This window comes from Chrysemys picta, chromosome 13, assembly GCF_011386835.1.
Source record: "Chrysemys picta bellii isolate R12L10 chromosome 13, ASM1138683v2, whole genome shotgun sequence".
Taxonomy (NCBI): domain Eukaryota; kingdom Metazoa; phylum Chordata; order Testudines; family Emydidae; genus Chrysemys; species Chrysemys picta.
This window is the reverse complement of record NC_088803.1, coordinates 21630537-21649009: the sequence shown is the minus strand read 5'-3', so window position 1 is coordinate 21649009 and position 18473 is coordinate 21630537. Positions and strand designations below refer to the sequence as shown.

The following is an 18473-nucleotide window of genomic DNA, read 5'->3' as shown; positions in this document are numbered from 1 at the left end:
AAGGAATAGCACTGATTCCATCCCGTGAAGGACACTGTTCTACATTCACACTAGACAGTTCATGGGCCAGTTCCGGTACAGTCAATATAATCATTTGAGTTGTGTGTATTGCAAAGGATAGAAATATACACTTATTTCTGAAAGCAAAACCAACTAGGAGATTGTATTCTCCTTCCATAATTTGTTCCCTATCCATGCAGCAAGGTCTCATTCCAATTAATCCCCAGTGTGAAAAATTTTGTGTAAAGCTTTGTTGTTTAAGATGTCCAAATGTTAAACATTTGTGGCTCACATAATTGTATTTTGGAAAAAGGGGTTTGTTTGTTTCTTTGTTTTTTTTAATTGATCTCTGGGAAAAATATTGCTGTCAGGCCTGGATGGCGCATATCGTAGGCTGGGGGAAGCTAACCCTCCCCAAACACTCCAGTATGGCCCCGCCCATGCTCCACCCTGATGGCCCCTCCCAGGGCTTGCGAAAGGTAAAGTATTGCCTCCTAGAGGCGCCCGGGGGGTGGTATGTAATTGTCCTAGGTCACTGGGTGGGGGCTCGAGTCGGTTTTGCATTGCATTATTGAAACGGAACCCCTAGATACTGAACCCGGCCCTTGTTGCTGCCAACTCAGAGGGGCAGAAGGATTACATAAGCAAGGTAAGAGAAGCAATTCTTTCACTCTATACCACGCTGATAAGGCCTCAACTGAAGTATTGTGTCCTGTTCAGGAAAGATGAGGACAAATTGGAAAAAGTCCGGAGAAGAGCAACAAAAATGATTAAAAGTCCAGAAAACATGACCTATGAGGGAAGATTGGGTTTCTTTAGTCTGGAGAAGAGAAGACTGAGGGGACATGACAAGTGTTTTCAAGTACATAAAAGTCGTTACAAGAAGCATGGGGAAAAGTTATTCTCCTTAACCTCTTAGGATAGGACAAAATGCAATGGGCTTAAAGTGCAGCAAGGGCGCTGTAGACTGGACATTAGGAAAAGATGGTGGGATCTCCACCATTGGAGGTTTTTAAGAACAGTCCAAACACCTGTGAGGAACGGTTTGATAATGACATAGTCCTGCCTTGAGTTCAGAGGACAGGACTACATCATAGAATCATAGAAGATTAGGGTTGGAAGACACCTCAGGAGGTCATCTAGTCCAACCTCCTGCTCACAGCAGGACCAACACCAATTAAATCATCCCAGCCAGGGCTTTGTCAAGCCGGGTCTTAAAAACCTCTAAGGATGGAGATTCCACCACATCCCTAGGTAACCCATTCCAGTGCTTCACCATCCTCCTAGTGAAATAGTGTTTCCTGATATCCAACCTAGACCTCCCCCACTGCAACTTGAGACCATTGCTCCTTGTTCTGTCATCTGCCACCACTGAGAACAGCCAAGCTCCATCCTCTTTGGAACCCCCCTTCAGGTAGTTGAAGGCTGCTATCAAATCCCCCTCACTCTTCTCTTCTGCAGACTAAACAAGCCCAGTTCCCTCAGCCTCTCTGTGTAAGTCATGTGCCCCAGCCCCCTGATCATTTTCGTTGCCCTCCGCTGGACTCTCCAATTTGTCCACATCCTTTCTGTAGTAGGGGACCCAAAACTGGACACAATACTCCAGATGTAGCCTCACAAGGGCACACTGCTGACTCATTTCCAGCTTCTCAGACACTGTAATCCCCAGGTCCTTTTCTACAGAACTGCTGCTTAGCTAGTCGGTCCCCAGCCTGTAGCAGTGCATGGGATTCTTCCATCCTAAGGGCAGGACTCTGCACTTGTCCTTGTTGAACCTCATCAGATTTCTTTTGGCCCAATCCTCCAATTTGTCTAGGTCACCTGGACCATATCCCTACCCTCCAGCATATCTATCTCTCCCAGCTTATTGTCATCTGCGAACTTGCTGAGGGTACAATCCCTCCCATCATCCAGATCATTAATAAAGATGTTGAACAAAACCGACCCCTGGGGGACTCTGCTTGATACCAGCTGCTAACTAGACATGGAGCTGTTGATCACTACCCATTGAGCCCGATGATCTAGCCAGCTTTCTATCCACCTTATAGTCCATTCATCCAGACCATAGTTCTTTAATTTGCTGGCAAGAATACTGTGAGACCGTATCAAAAGCTTTGCTAAAGTCAAGGTGTCAAGGCTGTATCCCCACTTTGAACTTTAGGGTACAAATGTAGGGACCTGCATGAAACTTCTAAGCTTAACTACCAGCTTAGGTCTGGTCCGCTGCCACCATTTCCCAATGGATTCCCTCCCTGGGAAGCCTTGAGAAACCTTTCACCAATTCCCTGGTGAATACAGATCCAAACCCCTTGGATTTTAAAACAAGGAGAAATTAACCATTCCCCCCCCTTCCTCCCACCAACTCCTGGTGAATACAGATCCAACCCCCTTGGATCTAAAACAAGGAGAAATTAACCATTCCCCCTCCTTCCTCCCACCAACTCCTGGTGAATACAGATCCAACCCCCTTGGATCTAAAACAAGGAAAAATCAATCAGGTTCTTAAAAAGAAGGCTTTTAATTAAAGAAAGGTAAAAATCATCTCTGTAAAATCAGTATGGAAATTAACCTTACAGGGTAATCAAACTTAAAGAGCTCAGAGGACTCCCCTCTAGTCTTAGGTTCAAAGTACAGCAAACAAAGATAAACACTCTAGTAAAAGGTACATTTACAAGTTGAGAAAACAAAGGAAAACTAACATGCCTTGCCTGGCTATTTACTTACAAGTTTGAAATAGGAGAGACTTGTTTAGAAAGATGTGGAGAACCTGGATTGATGTCTGGTCCCTCTCAGTCCCAAGAATGAACGCACTCCCAAACAAAGAACACAAACAAAAGCCTTCCCCCCCCCCAAGATTTGAAAGTATCTTGTCCCCTTATTGGTCCTTTAGGTCAGATGCCAGCCAGGTACCTGAGCTTCTTAACCCTTTACAGGGAAAAGGATTTTGGAGTCTCTGGCCAGGAGGGATTTTATAGTACTGTACACAGGACAGCTGTTACCCTTCCCTTTATAGTTATGACACAAGATATATCACATCCTCCACTTTCCCCATATCCACAGAGCCAGTTATCTTATTATGGAAGGCAATCAAGTTAGTCAGGCATGACTTGCCCTTGGTGAATCCATGTTGACTGTTCCTGATCACCTTCTCCTCCTCCAAGTGCTTCAAAATGGATTACTTGAGGACCTGCTCCATGATTTTGCCCAGCACTGAGGTGAGGCTGACCGGTCTGTAGTTCCCCGGGTTCTCTTTCTTCCCTTTCGTAACTTTAGTGCCCTCATGACCAAGATGGAGTCTGCTCTGCAGGCAGCTCTGGCCAAGAGACAGCGCGCACAAGAATGCAGCAGGGAAAATCCCTTCCACCCCAGTGGCACCAGTTCCAACCCCCCCAGAGTGAACACACCCACCTACAGGAAAAGTACAATGGATATAAAAAAGGGAAATATTCATTTACAGAGGGATGAGAGGAGAAAAACAATGAGGGGAAATATAGGGGGAGCAGCAGAACAGGGTTGCATCCAAACCAAGGCTCCACGAGCCCCGTGGTAGCACAATCTGGAAGGGCAGACACTGAGCAATGTGTCTGCACACAGAGTTCAGGAGTCCTGAGCAAAGTTCCAGTCAAGTGGTGAGTCTTGGGTGCTCCTGGTCGTCTTCAGCGCCAGTGAACTTTCCCCCAACAAACCCTTCCGGGGCCCTCTTCTGCTGCTTTCTGCAAAGCCACACAGAGCCACCACCTCCCCACTTAACTAGCTAGCAACCTCCCTCCTTGTTCCCAATACAGAGTCACAAGCCCCAGTACTCACAGCCGGATGCAGCTCTGGGCAGCCGTGATACTGGGTCCAGCTCCGGCCTGTCCTTCTCGGGCGATTCCTCCCTGGCACAGTGCTCCTCCTGGCTCCTGTGCTGGGGTGTCCCCGATCAGCCCTGTCCTTCCCAGGCTTCAGGCAGGTTCTCTGCTGCTTCACTTTCTGAGGGCCTGTGGGCTGCTGCCTCTCTCTCCAGGGGAGCTCCAGAGCCACACCCCTGAGTTTCCCTCCTTTCTCTCACTGCTCCCCCTCCCCCAAAGAAAAAGATTTAAAGGAGCCATGCTCTCTAAACCTCAAAGGGGTTACACTTTTTTAAAGATGGGCACTACGTTAGCCTTTTTCCAATAGTCTGGGACCTCCCCCGATCGCCATGAGTTTTCAAAGATAATGGCCAATGGCTCTGCAAGCACAATATAAATCCTAAATCTAAATTCGCCAATAAGGTCTAAATCCAATTTATCCATGTGTGCATGTGTGTGTGCATGCATATGTGTGTGGCGTGTGTATGCATGCATGTGCATATGTGTGCGTATGTGTGCGTGAGTGCATGCATGCATGTAAATATGTGTGCATGTGCATACATATATGTGTGCATGCGTGTGAGTGTGTGCTTATGTTTGCGTATGTGTGCGTGTTGGTGTGTGTATCTTGTCCACGCGTATGCATGTGTGTATGTGTGCATGTGTGTGTGTGCACATGCGTACGTGTGTCTGGGTAAGTGTGCCTGTGCGTATGCGTGAATGTACCTATGCATGTGTGTATGTATATGTGCAGGTATGTGTGTGTGCATGTGTGCGCGCATGTGTGTGTATGTGTCCGTTTGCATATGCGTGCATGTGCGTATGTGTGCGTGTATATATGCGTGTTTGTGTGTGTGTATCTAGAAGTCTCTCACCCTACAATAAATGGATGCCCAGTGTTCCAGCTGAGTCCATTTCACCTGCACCCTCTCACTGAGCACAATCGCGGGTCTTTGTCTGAACTCTGAGCAGCCACAAGTTCAAGTCTCCCACCAGCCCAGTGAAACCCACCTGTGTAATCTGATATAGGCCCTAAAAAGACTGGGGTACCAGGTTTTGAGAGGTCTCGCCCAGGGCTGTCAGAGCAGTGGTTCTCAACAAGGGGCAAGTGTAGCCTGGGGGTACGCAGAGGTCTTCCAGGGGGTACATCAGCTCATCTAGGGATTTGCCTCGTTTTACAACAGGCTACAGAAAAAGCACAAGGAAAATTCATACAAACTAAAATTTCATGAAGACAATGACTTGTATATTCTGACTATACACTGAAATGTAAGTACAATCTTTATATACCAATTGATTTATTTCACAATTATATGGTAAAAATGAGACAATCAGCAGTTTTTCAGTAGTAGTGTGCTGTGACTGTTTTGTATTTCTACAAATATTTTTATGTCTGATTTTGTAAGCAAGCAGTTTTTAAGTGAGGTGAAACTTGGGGATACGCAAGAAAAATCAGACTCCTGAAAGGGGTACAGTAGCCTGGAAAGGTTGAGTGACACTGTGTAAAAGCAGGACATGAAGCCCAGTGAAGCTCAGGGAAACAGGACTGGGACTACAGCACGCTTCGCTTTAGGCCCTACCCCAACCCATGTTATATCTATTTTAACCCAAGGAAATTGACCGGTTCGCATGGTCCAAGCATGAATTTCATGCAAGCTTTCCTCAGGGCCTCCTGGACCTCTTTGTTTCTCAGGCTGTAGATGAGGGGATTGACCAGGGGAGTTAGGATGGTGTAGATGACAGAGAGAACTTTCTTGAAGTTGCTCAGGATATCTGTGGTTGGGAACATATAGACAATCAGCAGAGTTGCATAATAAATGCTCACCACAATGAGGTGGGAGGAGCAGGTGGAAAAGGCCTTTTGCCTTCCGGTGGTGGATGGGATTCTCAGGATGGTGGCAATGATGCAGATGTAGGACATCATGATAAGTAGGAATGGGACCAGTGAGAAAAGAAAGCTGAGTGTGAAAGCCAGCATTTCCATCAAGTGTGGGTCATTGCAGGAGAGATTTACAAGGGGGATAAAATCGCAAAAGAAATGATCAATAACGTTGGGGCCACAGAATGTTAACTGAGATATAGACAATGTTAATATGCCACTGCATAGGAAGCCACCTATCCAAGAGCCACCTGCAAGCTGGAGGCAGGCCCTGACACTCATATGGGCTGCATAGTGCATTGGATTGCATATTGCTAAATACCGATCGTAGGACATCACTGACAGGAGAAGGCATTCTGTAACCACCAGAGAACAAACGAAATAAAATTGTGTGAGGCAGAGACTAAACAAAATAGTCCTGTCCCCAGTCAAGAGACTGGCCAGCACCTTGGGTAGGATGGTCGAGGTGTAGCAGGTCTCCAAGCAGGACAAATTCCCCAGGAAGAAGTACATGGGGGTGTGAAGGTGCTGTTTAGCCACAACAAGCGCAAAGATAAGGATGTTCCCAGCCACGGTCACGATGTAGATGACGAGAAACAGCAGGAAGAGAAGAGTTTGTAGCTCAGGGAGATTCCAAAATCCTACCAGGATGAATTCCGTGAGAACTGTTTCATTCCCCCACTCTGGGTTCGCCATGAGGTCCAACTAGGGGAAAGAAACCAACATTTACAATGAAATCTGAAGAGGATACATTTTCATCATGCTTTAGCATCAATTTAATTCCATAAATATTCCATAAGGCCCCTCATCCTGTGGGGACAGTGAAGAACCAAGACTCTGGAGGCAAATTTCCTATTTAGATCTTTGAGATTCCATTATCACCTGCCCTCCGCTCAGTTAAGAGATCGGTGCAGGTAGAAAGCCACACACACCGCTGGGTATATTTATGTCAAAACTGGCAAAGCCATTTTGTATTAGTCTTTTGTAACTTCAACAAGTGGTCCCCATGGCTCACCATGGTGGACTGTGACTTGTTGCACTGCAAACATATTATCGGTTCATCTAACGGATAACAGGCTCTATTGGACTCAGCCAAGAGGAGGGGACTGTGATCAACACAGTATCAAAGCAGGTTACGTTAGTCTCCATGAGACAAGGTCCAGCCCTTTCCTGCTTTTATTCTTTTTCCATTTTTTGACATTCTCCTGGATCTCTCCAGAGAGAGAGGGAGAGAGACACTTGTGGTGTTTAGATGTTGCTTGTAATTATTAGAACTGGGAGCACACAGGAAGGAGCAGGGAGGAGTTGAGGAGGCTGAGTGAGAGTTAGAGTGTGCAGCAGCAGATGGTAAAGAGGTTTCCACTGTAAAAATAAAGTTCTGTTGAAGTTTGTTAGTACCTTGCCTGGTTGATACAACATTTTGGTGACGAGGATGGATCTTCTGCCTCTGAACCCACCTGCATCCTTTCTGCAAAGCCCAGGTGAGCCTCCAATTGCTTTTACTGTCTGGATCCATATGTTTGAGACTTACCTGCTTGCAATCAGCGCTACAGAGATTTCTGAAGTAAGAAAGCGTGCTCTGCTAATCCACTGCCTTGGAGCAGAAGGGCAGCGTATATTTTACACTTTTCCCCTTGCAGATGATAAATATGAAACTGCACTCACTGCATTAAAGAACTTTTTTGTGCCAAAAGTGAATGTAGTAGCTAATCGCTACAGATTTTGCCAGTGTGAGCAGAAACCAGGGGAGACTATAATGCAGTATATTGCTTCCCTGAAGAGTCTGATTGTAGGGTTACCATCCGTCCGTATTTCCCCGGACATGTCCGGCTTTTGCGTCTCTAAATAGCCGTCCGGGAGGAATTGGTAACAAGGTTAAAATGTCTGGGTTTTTTTTCTTCCTCGCCTCCCTCCCTCCCTTCCATGCAGAGTGTGGCTGCTGATTGGGCGGCTAGGCCGATTGACCCACTCCCATTGGCCTCCCCTGCTCCCCCCCCTCTCTCTGTAGTCCTGTGTAACACACAAACCGACCCACGTGGAGCCAGAATGGTAAGAGGAGTGGCGGGGGGGGCAGTCAGGGAGCGGGGGAGTGTTGGATGGGTCCCCAGCCTCCACCTGCCATCCCCCCTCTGCGCATCCCCCCCTCCGTGGGTCCCCCCTCCCTGTCTGCCTCTCCCTCGTCTGCGTGTACTGCCAGAGCCAGCAGCAACTGCTGTCTGCTGCCCCCGGGTCCTAGTGCCCCCATCCACTAATGGGAAGACAGGCTGCCCTTACCCTGCCCTTCCACCCTAGCCCTGAGCCTCTCCAACACCCCAAACCCCCCAGCCCCAGCCCTCATCCCCACACACCCTAATCCTCTGCTCCATCCCTGAGCCCCCTCCTGCATCATGAACCCCTCATCCCCAGACCCACAGCCCTCACCCCTGCATCCCCTCCTATCCCCAAACTCCCTCCCAATCCTCCTCCCCCTTCCCACACACCCCCTCCTGCCCTCAAACTTCCTCCCAAAGCCTGCACCCCCTCCCTTTGCACCGCCTCTCACCCCCAAACTCCATCCCAGAGCCTGCACCCTCACCCCCTCCTGCACACCCACCCCCTGCCCCAGCCCGGAGCCTGCACCCAGCACCCAAACTCTATCCCAGAACCTGCACCCCTCCTGCACCCTAATCCCCAGCCCAGGACCTGCACCCCAGACCTCCTCCCCCCACCCAACCCCCCTCCCAGAGCCTTAGGCAGGTGGGGTGGGGGGTTCTGGGCACCACCAAAATTTCTACAACCCTGCCACCCATGCGAGTGGATAAGGGTCAGGGCAGTCAGGGGACAGGTAGGGTCCTGGTGGGGGCAGTTAGGGTAGGGGGTTCTCAGCAGGGGGCAGTCAGGGGACAAGAAGCAGGGGGGGTTGGGGTTCTGAGGGGAGCAGTCAGGGGGTGGGAAGTGGGAGGGAGTGGATGGGGCGGGGCGGGGCTAGGGCGGGGCTTCCCCCCCTAGCCCCCCCCCAGTGTCCTCTTTTTTGTTTGTGGAAATATGGTAACCCTACTGATTGTATCTTGTGACTTTGGGAATATGGCAGATAAGACGATCAGAGACCAGCTCATTGAAAACAACCATGCTTCATTTAAGAGAACACTTACTTCTAGAACCACAACTTACACTAGAAAAAGCAATACCCATTGCTACTCAGATTGTGTCGGCTACAGCTGAAGCCAAAATAATGAGCAGAGATACAGAAAGCACAGTTCAGGCTGTGACTCCTTTGCAGAAAAGTTCACTATCGCTGCTGACAAACAATTGCAAGAGGAAAACTAATAAAAAGCCACAGAATCAGCAAATGCAAAATACAGTAAAAGCATGCTTTCGCTGTGGATCCCCACAACACCTTGCAAGCTACACAGGATGTCCAGGAAAAGTAGCTCAGTGCAATCATTGCAAAAAGATTGGGCATTTTGCTAAAGTATGTCGCAGTAGCCAGTTCAATCAACAGGTGCATGCAGTTACAATACCAGATGTTACTGTGCTGAGTGTGTACAAAATCACTACTGATTTCTTGGAAGCATACCGGGCTACACGACATGCCACAACGCAAAGATCACCCACAGAGTTACTGCATGGGAAACAGATGAATACTAAACTGAACATTGCTGGATTGTTATAGGCAAGACCTGATATCCCAAACGAGGATGAGGTGAGAAAAACAATTGAACAGAACCCAAGAAAGTATAAGGCTTTCACAGACAAGGGGCGGAGTGCTAAGGAAACAACGTTTAAGTGTGGTTCCTTTGTTAGAATACGAAAACCTGGAATTTTACGCAAAGGAGACCATAAATTCACAGCTCCTCTTAAAATCATAGCGAAGAAGGGACCTTACACCTATCGACTTTCTGATGGGCGGGTATGGAATACTTCTTATCTTGCACCTGCCTATGCACCAAGAGGAGATTATGCCAACACCCAGTCTGCATTGGATGACTTCACCATAGAACCAACAAAACAAGACATTGCACTGGAACCGGGGCTTGAGAGATGGCCTGTCAGACGCAGATGACCACCTGTGTGGACTAAAGACTGTATTATGTAGTATCTACAGTGTTTGCAGTGTAATATTTCTGCCAATAGTATAGTGTCTTGTTTCCTATTTGTTCCTGTGGTTAGAACAACAATGTTTATTTTAATTGAGAGAGTTTCTTAAGAGAGGAGGGAATGTGGTGTTTAGATGTGCTTGTAATTATTAGAACTGGGAGCACTGGCTGTTGGGAGTCTGAAAGGACAGGAAACAGGAAGGAGGGGGGAGGAGTTGAGGAGGCTGAGTGAGAGTTACAGAGTGTGCAGCAGCAGATTGGTAAAGAGGTTTCCACTGTAAAAATCAAGTCCTGTTGAAGTTTGTTAGTTCCTTGCCTGGCTGATACAACAACACGTCACTGAGCTGATGAATCACAAACTGATGCTAAATTTACACTTCACTCCCCTTACAGTTTCCTTTGCCAGCATCACAACCACTGTGGTGTTTCGGTCACTTTCCCTCAGAAACACTTGCCAATTGAATCTTGTTTTGTTTCTGTCTGCAACTGAATCGTTCCTCAGTCCTGCTGTGAGTTTGTTTTCGCTCTCCGCTGGTGTTGTCTGCCACCGTGATTAACTTCACGTTCTGGGTGAAGGGGGATTATGAACTCGCACAGGACCACAACACAATGAGCTTGCTCCCCAAACTGGCTGCCCCCCACTCTCTGATTGCTCTGTTTTAATGCTATTTTATCCAACACCCCAGTCCCCCAGCTCATGGCTTCACTCTCTGTTATTGAATCCCATTGGTTTTGGAAAGTGAGCCACTCAGCCAGCCACACGGTAGTGCCAGTAGTGAAGGCAATCGGATATTTTCAAACAGTGTCCTAGTGATACAAAGTGTCCAATACCGCATAACACCCGAACATGTCACATCAGTGCAACCCCGTCATCCTCTGTATAATTCGACTGACAATAATGGCACGGGTGTGATAAGATTTATTTTTACAGCCGCTCAATCCTCTGTATGGCTCATTTTCCCCAGGCCTTCTAGACAGTCCCATCTGGCAGGGGGTTTTAAGACTGCACAGCTCCCTGCCTTGCACAGGAAGGTCTCCAGCAAGCCAGTCTGTCTAATGCCCAGCACCACTGCGTTGCTTTCTTGCCAAGGGTGATGAACAGGTATTGCCAACTTTCATGAGTTACCTCACAGCGCATTTATTTTCAAGGTGAAAGCATTACCGAGGAACAGATCTTTAAAAGACAACAGACAGATTTAAAACAAACATCAAACACAGCAGGTGTCACCGAGCAGCCTTATGGAGCCTGAGTGGGGCAAAGTCTTCTTTGCCCTCCCTTCTTGGACAGAGATCCAGTTATTTCTGTGTTTCCTACGCTGGTCTACACTTAAAACTTAGATCAGTTTAGCTACATCACTCTGGGCTGGGGACAATTTTACACCTTCTGCGACGTAGTCAAGTTGACCTCCACCCCCCTCCCCACCACAGTAGACACCACTAGATTGAGGAAACAATTCTTCTGTTGACCGAGTGACACCATGCCTCTGTGGGTCACAATTGAGAATACCAAACGCAGGACAAACTGCTGAGAAATAGGGCAGACACTCTCCAAAACTGGTGATTATTTCCCCATAAGATATACCAGACCAGCAACAAAATAAACTTCTGTCTCACCGCTCCGGCTAGTAAGAAGTCAGAAAAGGAGTCTCCTTAGGCATTTCAGTCCTTGTACCACCACCAAAACACTAGATGTAATGAGGAGGGTTATTTAAACCAATTGCATGAAACAAAAGGTCCTTCTAATCCCAAAGGACCAGCCACACACCCAGGTCAATATATAACTCAGATCTTACCCAATAATCATGCCATGGCCAATCCTTTAGACCAATAGTGGATTGGATTTGCTGTTGCAGCATAATTCCTATACATCTCATGTAATCTTGCCATGAGCTAATGAAAACAGCTATTTTATCCATCCAAGCTCTGGCAAATGTTTGGAACCCAATTAACATGAAGTCAACGTAGATATTAATTTCAGAGTGGTAGCCGTATTAGTCTGTATCAGCAAAAAGAACGAGGAGTACTTGTGGCAAAAGTACTCCTCGTTCTTTTTGAAGAGATTAATGTTCTTCATTGTGTAGGAATTTTGGCATTTAGCCATGAAAGCAATATGGTAGTGTGCCTCAGTTTCCCTTTTCCTTGAGCACATTAGGAATGTAATGTCTTTTCTCCAAAGTACAATTTCAAGACTAGTTACAGGCACTAACTGAAACATCAGAATCACAAGGCCTTTTAACGTGAAGTGTGTTGTTATGTTGAAATGAAACAGTATAACCATAAAGGCTTCTAGCACATAGTGAGTTCTTACATCTCACTCCCAGCATGTTCAAGGGTTTTTCCAAAAGCTCATGCATATTGTACATTTTTACAGATGTTGGCATCAGCAACAAACTAGTCACAAGAGTTAACATTAGCATTAATATTAACATCAGATCGATCACAATTGTACATTTACAAGCATTTAGTCACGCCATGCCTTTTGTTTAGATAGACCATTTTTAGTCAGCTTCTTCAATATCCCTTTTGACCTTTTGTAGCATTTCCTTAGCTACTAGTTCCTGCTATCGAATATTTGCCATTGTAGCGGGGTGGTTGAAACAGCCCAGGAGAGGGCTGTGGCTGGGCAAAAAGCCTGGGCTGATTGGAGAAAGTAGGCTCAGCTGTGGCTATGCTCCAATCAGGCCCAGCTGGCCCCTATAAGAGCCTGGGAGTGAGAAGCCCAGTCAGTCTCCCTCTGCTTATAGAGGGAGAAGGGCCTGGCTGCAGGGACCTAAGCAAGACACCCAGGTTAGGAGCAGGGTTGGGGAAGGGCCAGAGGAGCTAGGAGCTCTGGCCTGGAAAGCTCCAGGCTGCAGGCCTGACTATAGGCTGAATAGGTGCAGGGTTGCAATGGTGCAACCCATGGGTAGGCAGAGGCAGCAGGTCCGATCCGCTTTGCCTGTGATGACTGGTTTATACTGCAGTCTGCCCCAGTGAATGGGGGCTATATGGAGACTGGGCAGCAGCCAAGACTGAGGCAAAGTGGGGATAGTGGGTGGGGGTTCCCCTGGGAGGGGGAGACCCAGAACTGTGGGGTTACTGCCAGGTGGCAGCACCCAGTTAAAGGGGCACTGGAGTCCTGGGAGGGACATGGGGGCCAACAGTGGTGGCGAGACACCAGCCTGCAGAGGGCACTCTGGAGGCTGGATGCTAATTCCCAAGGACAACCAGCAGGAGGTGCCGCAGGGGTGAGCCCCGCTCTCTTACAGCCGTTCTTTGTTCATGTTCAAGACACAGGCTCTCTCTCAGGGCTTGCAGTTTGATTCTGCTGATACCTTCTGGTTCATGGTCACTGATCTTTAACCTTTAAAACTCTCAATATCAGATTTCAATAGCATGGGGTTCTGATCCAAAGTTTAATTGACCTTGTTCTGTGGATCCTGCTGACTTGCCACCGTAACCGTGCCTCATTGGTTCACAACTGAGAATGCCAAATTCAGAACGAACTGCTGAGAAATAGGGCAGATACACCCCAAGACTGGTGGCTAATCCCCCATAGGATATACCAAACCAGCAACAAAAGTAAATTTTTCTCCCCACGCTGGCTAGCAAGAAGTCAGAAAAGCAGTTTTCCTTGGGCATTCCAGTCCTTGTACCACCACCAAAACACTAGACTTAGTGATGAATGGTTATTTAAACCAATTTCATCAAACAAAAGTGTTCTTCTGATCCCAAAGGACCACTCAGGTCAATATATAACTGAGATCTTACCCTATAATCATGTGGTTTCCAATCCTTTAGTATCTAAAATCTAAAGGTTATTTATAAAAAGAAAGGAAGAAAGGTGAGAGTTACAATTGGTTAAAGGAATCAAATACATACAATAAATGCAAAGTTCTTGGACCAGGCTTGTAGCCGTGATAGAATAAACTGCTGGCTTGTTAAGTCTTTGGTTGTTTCCAAATCATTGGAAGATCCTCAGTCCCTTGGTTAGAATGCTCCTATTAGTACAAGTACATCATAATCCAGAGGTTGGAGCAGAAAAGGGGCCAATACTCATAACTTCAGATACAAAAATGATACATGCATGCAAATAACACAATCATATTTAGCAAATCATCACTTTCCTATTGACAGCTTACTTGACACACTTTGTATAAAATTTGTTGCAATTGTATAACAGAGGCAGTAACAATGATCTATGTGGTCATATTTTAATCAGATAACATCACACTGAGCTATCACCTCTTGGGGAGGAGGATTTACTACAGAGATAGGAAAACCCGTTCAGTCGCTGGAGTAAGTGTCTGCATGAACATAAGAATGGCCAGACTGGGTCAGACCAAAGGTCCATCCAGCCCAGTATCCTGTCTACTAACAGTGGCTAATGCCAAGTGCCCCAGAAGGAGTGAACCTCAACAAGTAATAATCAAGTGATCTCTCTCCTGCCGTCCATCACCACCCTCTGACAAACAGGCTAGGGACACCGTTCCTTACCCATCCTGGCTAATAGCCATTTATCGATTTAACCTCCATGAATGTATCCAGTTCTCTTTTAAACCCTGTTATAGTCCTAGCCTTCACAACCTCCTCAGGCAAGGAGTTCCACAGGTTGACTGTGCGCTGTGTGAAGAAGAACTTCCTTTTATTTGTTTTAAACCTGCTGCCCATTAATTTCATTTGGTGGCCCCTAGTTCTTATATTATGGGAAGAAGTAAATAACTTTTCCTTATTCACTTTCTCCACATCACTTATGATTTTATATGCCACTATCATATCCCCCCTTGGTCTCCTCTTTTCAAAGCTGAAAAGTCCTAACCTCTTTAATCTCTCCTCATATGGGACCCGTTCCAAACACCCAGTCATTTTAGTTGCCCATTTCTGAACCTTTTCCAATTCCAGATGAAGGGACCACCTCTGTACGCAGTATTCAAGATGTGGGCGTACCATGGATTTATATAAGGGCAATAAGATATTCTCCATCTTATTCTCTATCCCTTTTTTAATGATTCCTAACATCCTGTTTGCTTTTTTGACTGCCGCTGCACACTGCGTGGACGTCTTCAGAGAACTATCCACGATGACTCCAAGATCTTTTTCCTGATTCGTTGTAGCTAATTTAGCCCCCATCATATTGTATGCATAGTTGGGTTTTTTCCCCCAATGTTCATTACTTTACATTTATCCACATTAAATTTCATTTGCCATTTTGTTGTCCAATCACTTAGTTTTGTGAGATCTTTTTGAAGTTCTTCACAGTCTGCTTTGGTCTTAACTATCTTGAGCAGGTTAGTATCGTCTGCAAACTTTGCCACCTCACTGTTTACCCCTTTCTCCAGATCATTTATGAATAAGTTGAATAGGATTGGTCCCAGGACTCACCCTTGGGGAACATCATTAGTTACCCCTCTCCATTCTAAAAATTTACCATTTATTTCTACCCATTGTTCCCTGTCTTTTAACCAGTTCTCAATCCATGAAAGGATTTTCCCTCTTATCCCATGACAACTTAATTTATGTAAGAGCCTTTGGTGAGGGACATTGTCAAAGGGTTTCTAGAAATCTAAGTACACTATGTCCACTGGATCCCCCTTGTCCACATGTTTGTTTGACCCCTTCAAAGAACTCTAATAGATTAGTAAGACTTGATTTCCCTTTACAGAAACCATGTTGACTTTTGCCCACAATTTATGTTCTTCTATGTGTCTGACAATTTTATTCTTTACTATTGTTTCAACCAATTTACCTGGTACTGACGTTAGACTTATCGGTCTGTAATTGCCAGGATCACCTCTAGAGCCCTTTTTAAATATTGGCGCTACATTAGCTATCTTCCAGTAATTGGATACAGAAGCTGATTTAAAGGACAGGTTACAAACCATAATTAATAGTTCTGCAATTTCACATTTCAGTTCTTTCAGAACTTTTGGGTGAATGCCATCTGGTCCTGGTGACTTGTTAATGTTAAGTTTATCAATTAATTCCAAAACCTCCTCTAGTGACACTTCAATCTGTGACAGTTCCTCAGATTTGTCACCTACAAAAGCCGGCTCAGGTTTGGGAATCTCCCTAACATCCTCAGCCGTGAAGAATGAAGCAAAGAATCCATTTAGTTTCTCCGCAATGACTTTATTGTTTTTAAGCGCTCCTTTTGTATCTCGATCATCAAGGGGCCCCACTGGTTGTTTAGCAGGCTTACTGCTTCTGATGTACTTAAAAACATTTTATTACCTTTTGAGTTTTTGGCTAGCTGTTCTTCAAACTCCTTTTTGGCTTTTCTTATTACATTTTTGCACTTAATTTGGCAGTGTTTATGCTCCTTTCTATTTACCTCACTAGGATTTGTCTTCCACTTTTTAAAAGATGCTTTTTTATCTCTCATTGCTTCTTTTACATGGTTGTTAAGCCATGGTGGCTCTTTTTTAGTTCTTTTACTGTGTTTTTAAATTTGGGGTATACATTTAAGTTGAGCCTCCATTATGGTGTCTTTGAAAAGTGTCCATGCAGTCAGGGCCGGCTCCAGGTTTTCTGCCGCCCCAAGCGCCGCCCCCCCCAAAAAGCCGCAGCAGAGCAATTCGGGAGCAGGTCCTTCACTCCGAGAGGGACTGAGGGGCCCGCCGCCAAATTGCCACCAAAGACCTGGATGTGCCGCCCCGATAGTGGCCGGAGTGCCACCCCTTGGTATTGGCCACCCCAAGCACCTGCTTCTTTAGCTGGTGCCTGGAGCTGGCCCTGCATGCAGCTTGCAGGGATTTCACTCTAGTCACTGTACCTTTTAATTTCTGTTTAACTAACCTCCTCATTTTTTGCATAGTTCCCCTTTCTGAAATTAAATGTCACAGTGTTGGGCTATTAAGGTGCTCTTCCCACCACAGGAATGTTAAATGTTATTATATTATGGTCACTATTTCCAAGCGGTTCTGTTATAGTTACCTCTAGGACCAGATCCTGTGCTCTACTCAGGACTAAATAAAGAGTTGCCTCTCCCCTTGTGGGTTCCTGTACCAGCTGCTCCAAGAAGCAGTCATTTAACGTTTCGAGAAATTTTGTCTCTTCATTTCGTCCTGAAGTGACATGTAACCAGTCAATATTGGGATAATTGAAATCCCCCACTATTATTAACAAATTTATTAGAGCATAAGCTTTCGTGGACTACGGCCCACTTCTTCGGATGCATACGGGCTGTAGTCCACGAAAGCTTATGCTCTAATAAATTTGTTAGTCTCTACGGTGCCACAAGTACTCCTGTTCTTTTTGCGGATACAGACTAACACGGCTGCTACTCTGAAACCCACTATTATTGAGTTCTTTATTTTGATAGCCTCTCTAATCTCCCTTAGCATTTCATCGTCACTATCCCTGTCCTGGTCAGGTGGTTGATAATAGATCCCTACTGTAATATTCTTATTAGAGCGTGAAATTACTATCCATAGAGATTCTATGGAACATGTGGATTCATTTAAGATTTTTACTGCATTTGATTCTACATTTTCTTTCACATATAGTGCCACTCCCCCTGCCCTCACATGACCTGCTCTGTCCTTCTGATCATTTTGTACCATGGAATGATTGTGTGCCATTGATTGTCTTCACTCCACCAGGTTTCTGTGATGCCTATTATATCAATATCCTCCTTTAACACAAGGCACTCTAGTTCACCCATCTTATTATTTAGACTTCTAGCATTTGTGTACAAGCACTATAAAAACTTGTCACTGTTTATTTGTCTGGCCTTTTCTGATGTGTCAGATTCTTTTTTATGTGAATGTTTCTTGTCTGATCTGGCCTATACTTTATCCTCTTCCATCCTCTCCTCCTGACTAAAACCTAGAGAATCTCTATCAATAGACTCTCCTCTAAGAGAAGTCTCTGTCCAATCCATGTGCTCCTCTGCAGTAATTGGCTTTCCCCCATCTCTTAGTTTAAAAACTGCTCCGCAACCTTTTAATGTTAAGTGCCAGCAGTCTGGTTCCACTTTGGTTTAGGTGGAGCCCATCCTTCCTGTATAGGCTCCCCCATCCCAAAAGTTTCCCCAGTATCTAATAAATCTAAACCCCTCCTTTCTATACCATCACCTCATCCACACATTGAGACTCTGAAGCTCTGCCTGCCTACCTGGCCCTGTGCGTGGACCTGGAAACATTTCTGAGAATGCCACCATAGAGGTCCTGGATTTCAGTCTCTTCCCTAGCAGCCTAAATTTGGCCTCCAGGACGTCTCTCCTACCCTTCCCTACGTCATTGGTACCTACATGTACCACGACCACTGGCTCCTCCCCAGCACTACACATAAGTCTAGATGCCTCAAAAGGTCTGCAACCTTCGCACCAGGCAGGCAAGTCACCATATGGTTCTCCCAGTCATCACAAACCCAGCTATCTATGTTTCTAATGATTGAATCTCCCATTACTAACATCTGCCTTTTCCTAGTGACTGGAGTTCTCTCCCCCGGAGAGGTAACCTCAGTGCGAGAGGATACCCCACCACCATCTGGAAGGAGGGTCCCAACTATGGGAAGGTTTCCCTCTGCTCCCATTGACTGCTCTCCTTCCCTGGGCCTTTCATCCTCCTTAACAGCGCAGGGGTTGTCTGACCGGAGGTGGGACAAATCTAGTCTCCTGAAAAGCCTCATCAACATACCTCTCTGCCTCCCTTAGCTCCTCCAGTTCCGCCACCCTGGCCTCCAAAGCCCGTACACGGTATCTGAAGG

At 46.1% G+C, this 18473-nt stretch overlaps 1 protein-coding gene across 1 annotated transcript; it reads right to left on the bottom strand.

Moving 5' to 3' along the window:
- Nucleotides 1-5427: 5427 nt before the first annotated feature.
- LOC103306570 (olfactory receptor 6B1-like) lies at nucleotides 5428-6473 on the bottom strand. The gene has a single exon (XM_024110844.2). It carries the CDS (start codon nucleotides 6403-6405, stop codon nucleotides 5428-5430), a length of 978 nt encoding a protein of 325 aa, XP_023966612.1. The 5' UTR covers nucleotides 6406-6473.
- Nucleotides 6474-18473: the final 12000 nt, after the last annotated feature.

Excerpts from the sequence above, each read along its gene's own strand:
- LOC103306570 (XM_024110844.2), bottom strand. The coding sequence starts at position 6,405 with ATGGCGAACCCAGAGTGGGGGAATGAAACAGTTCTCACGGAATTCATC.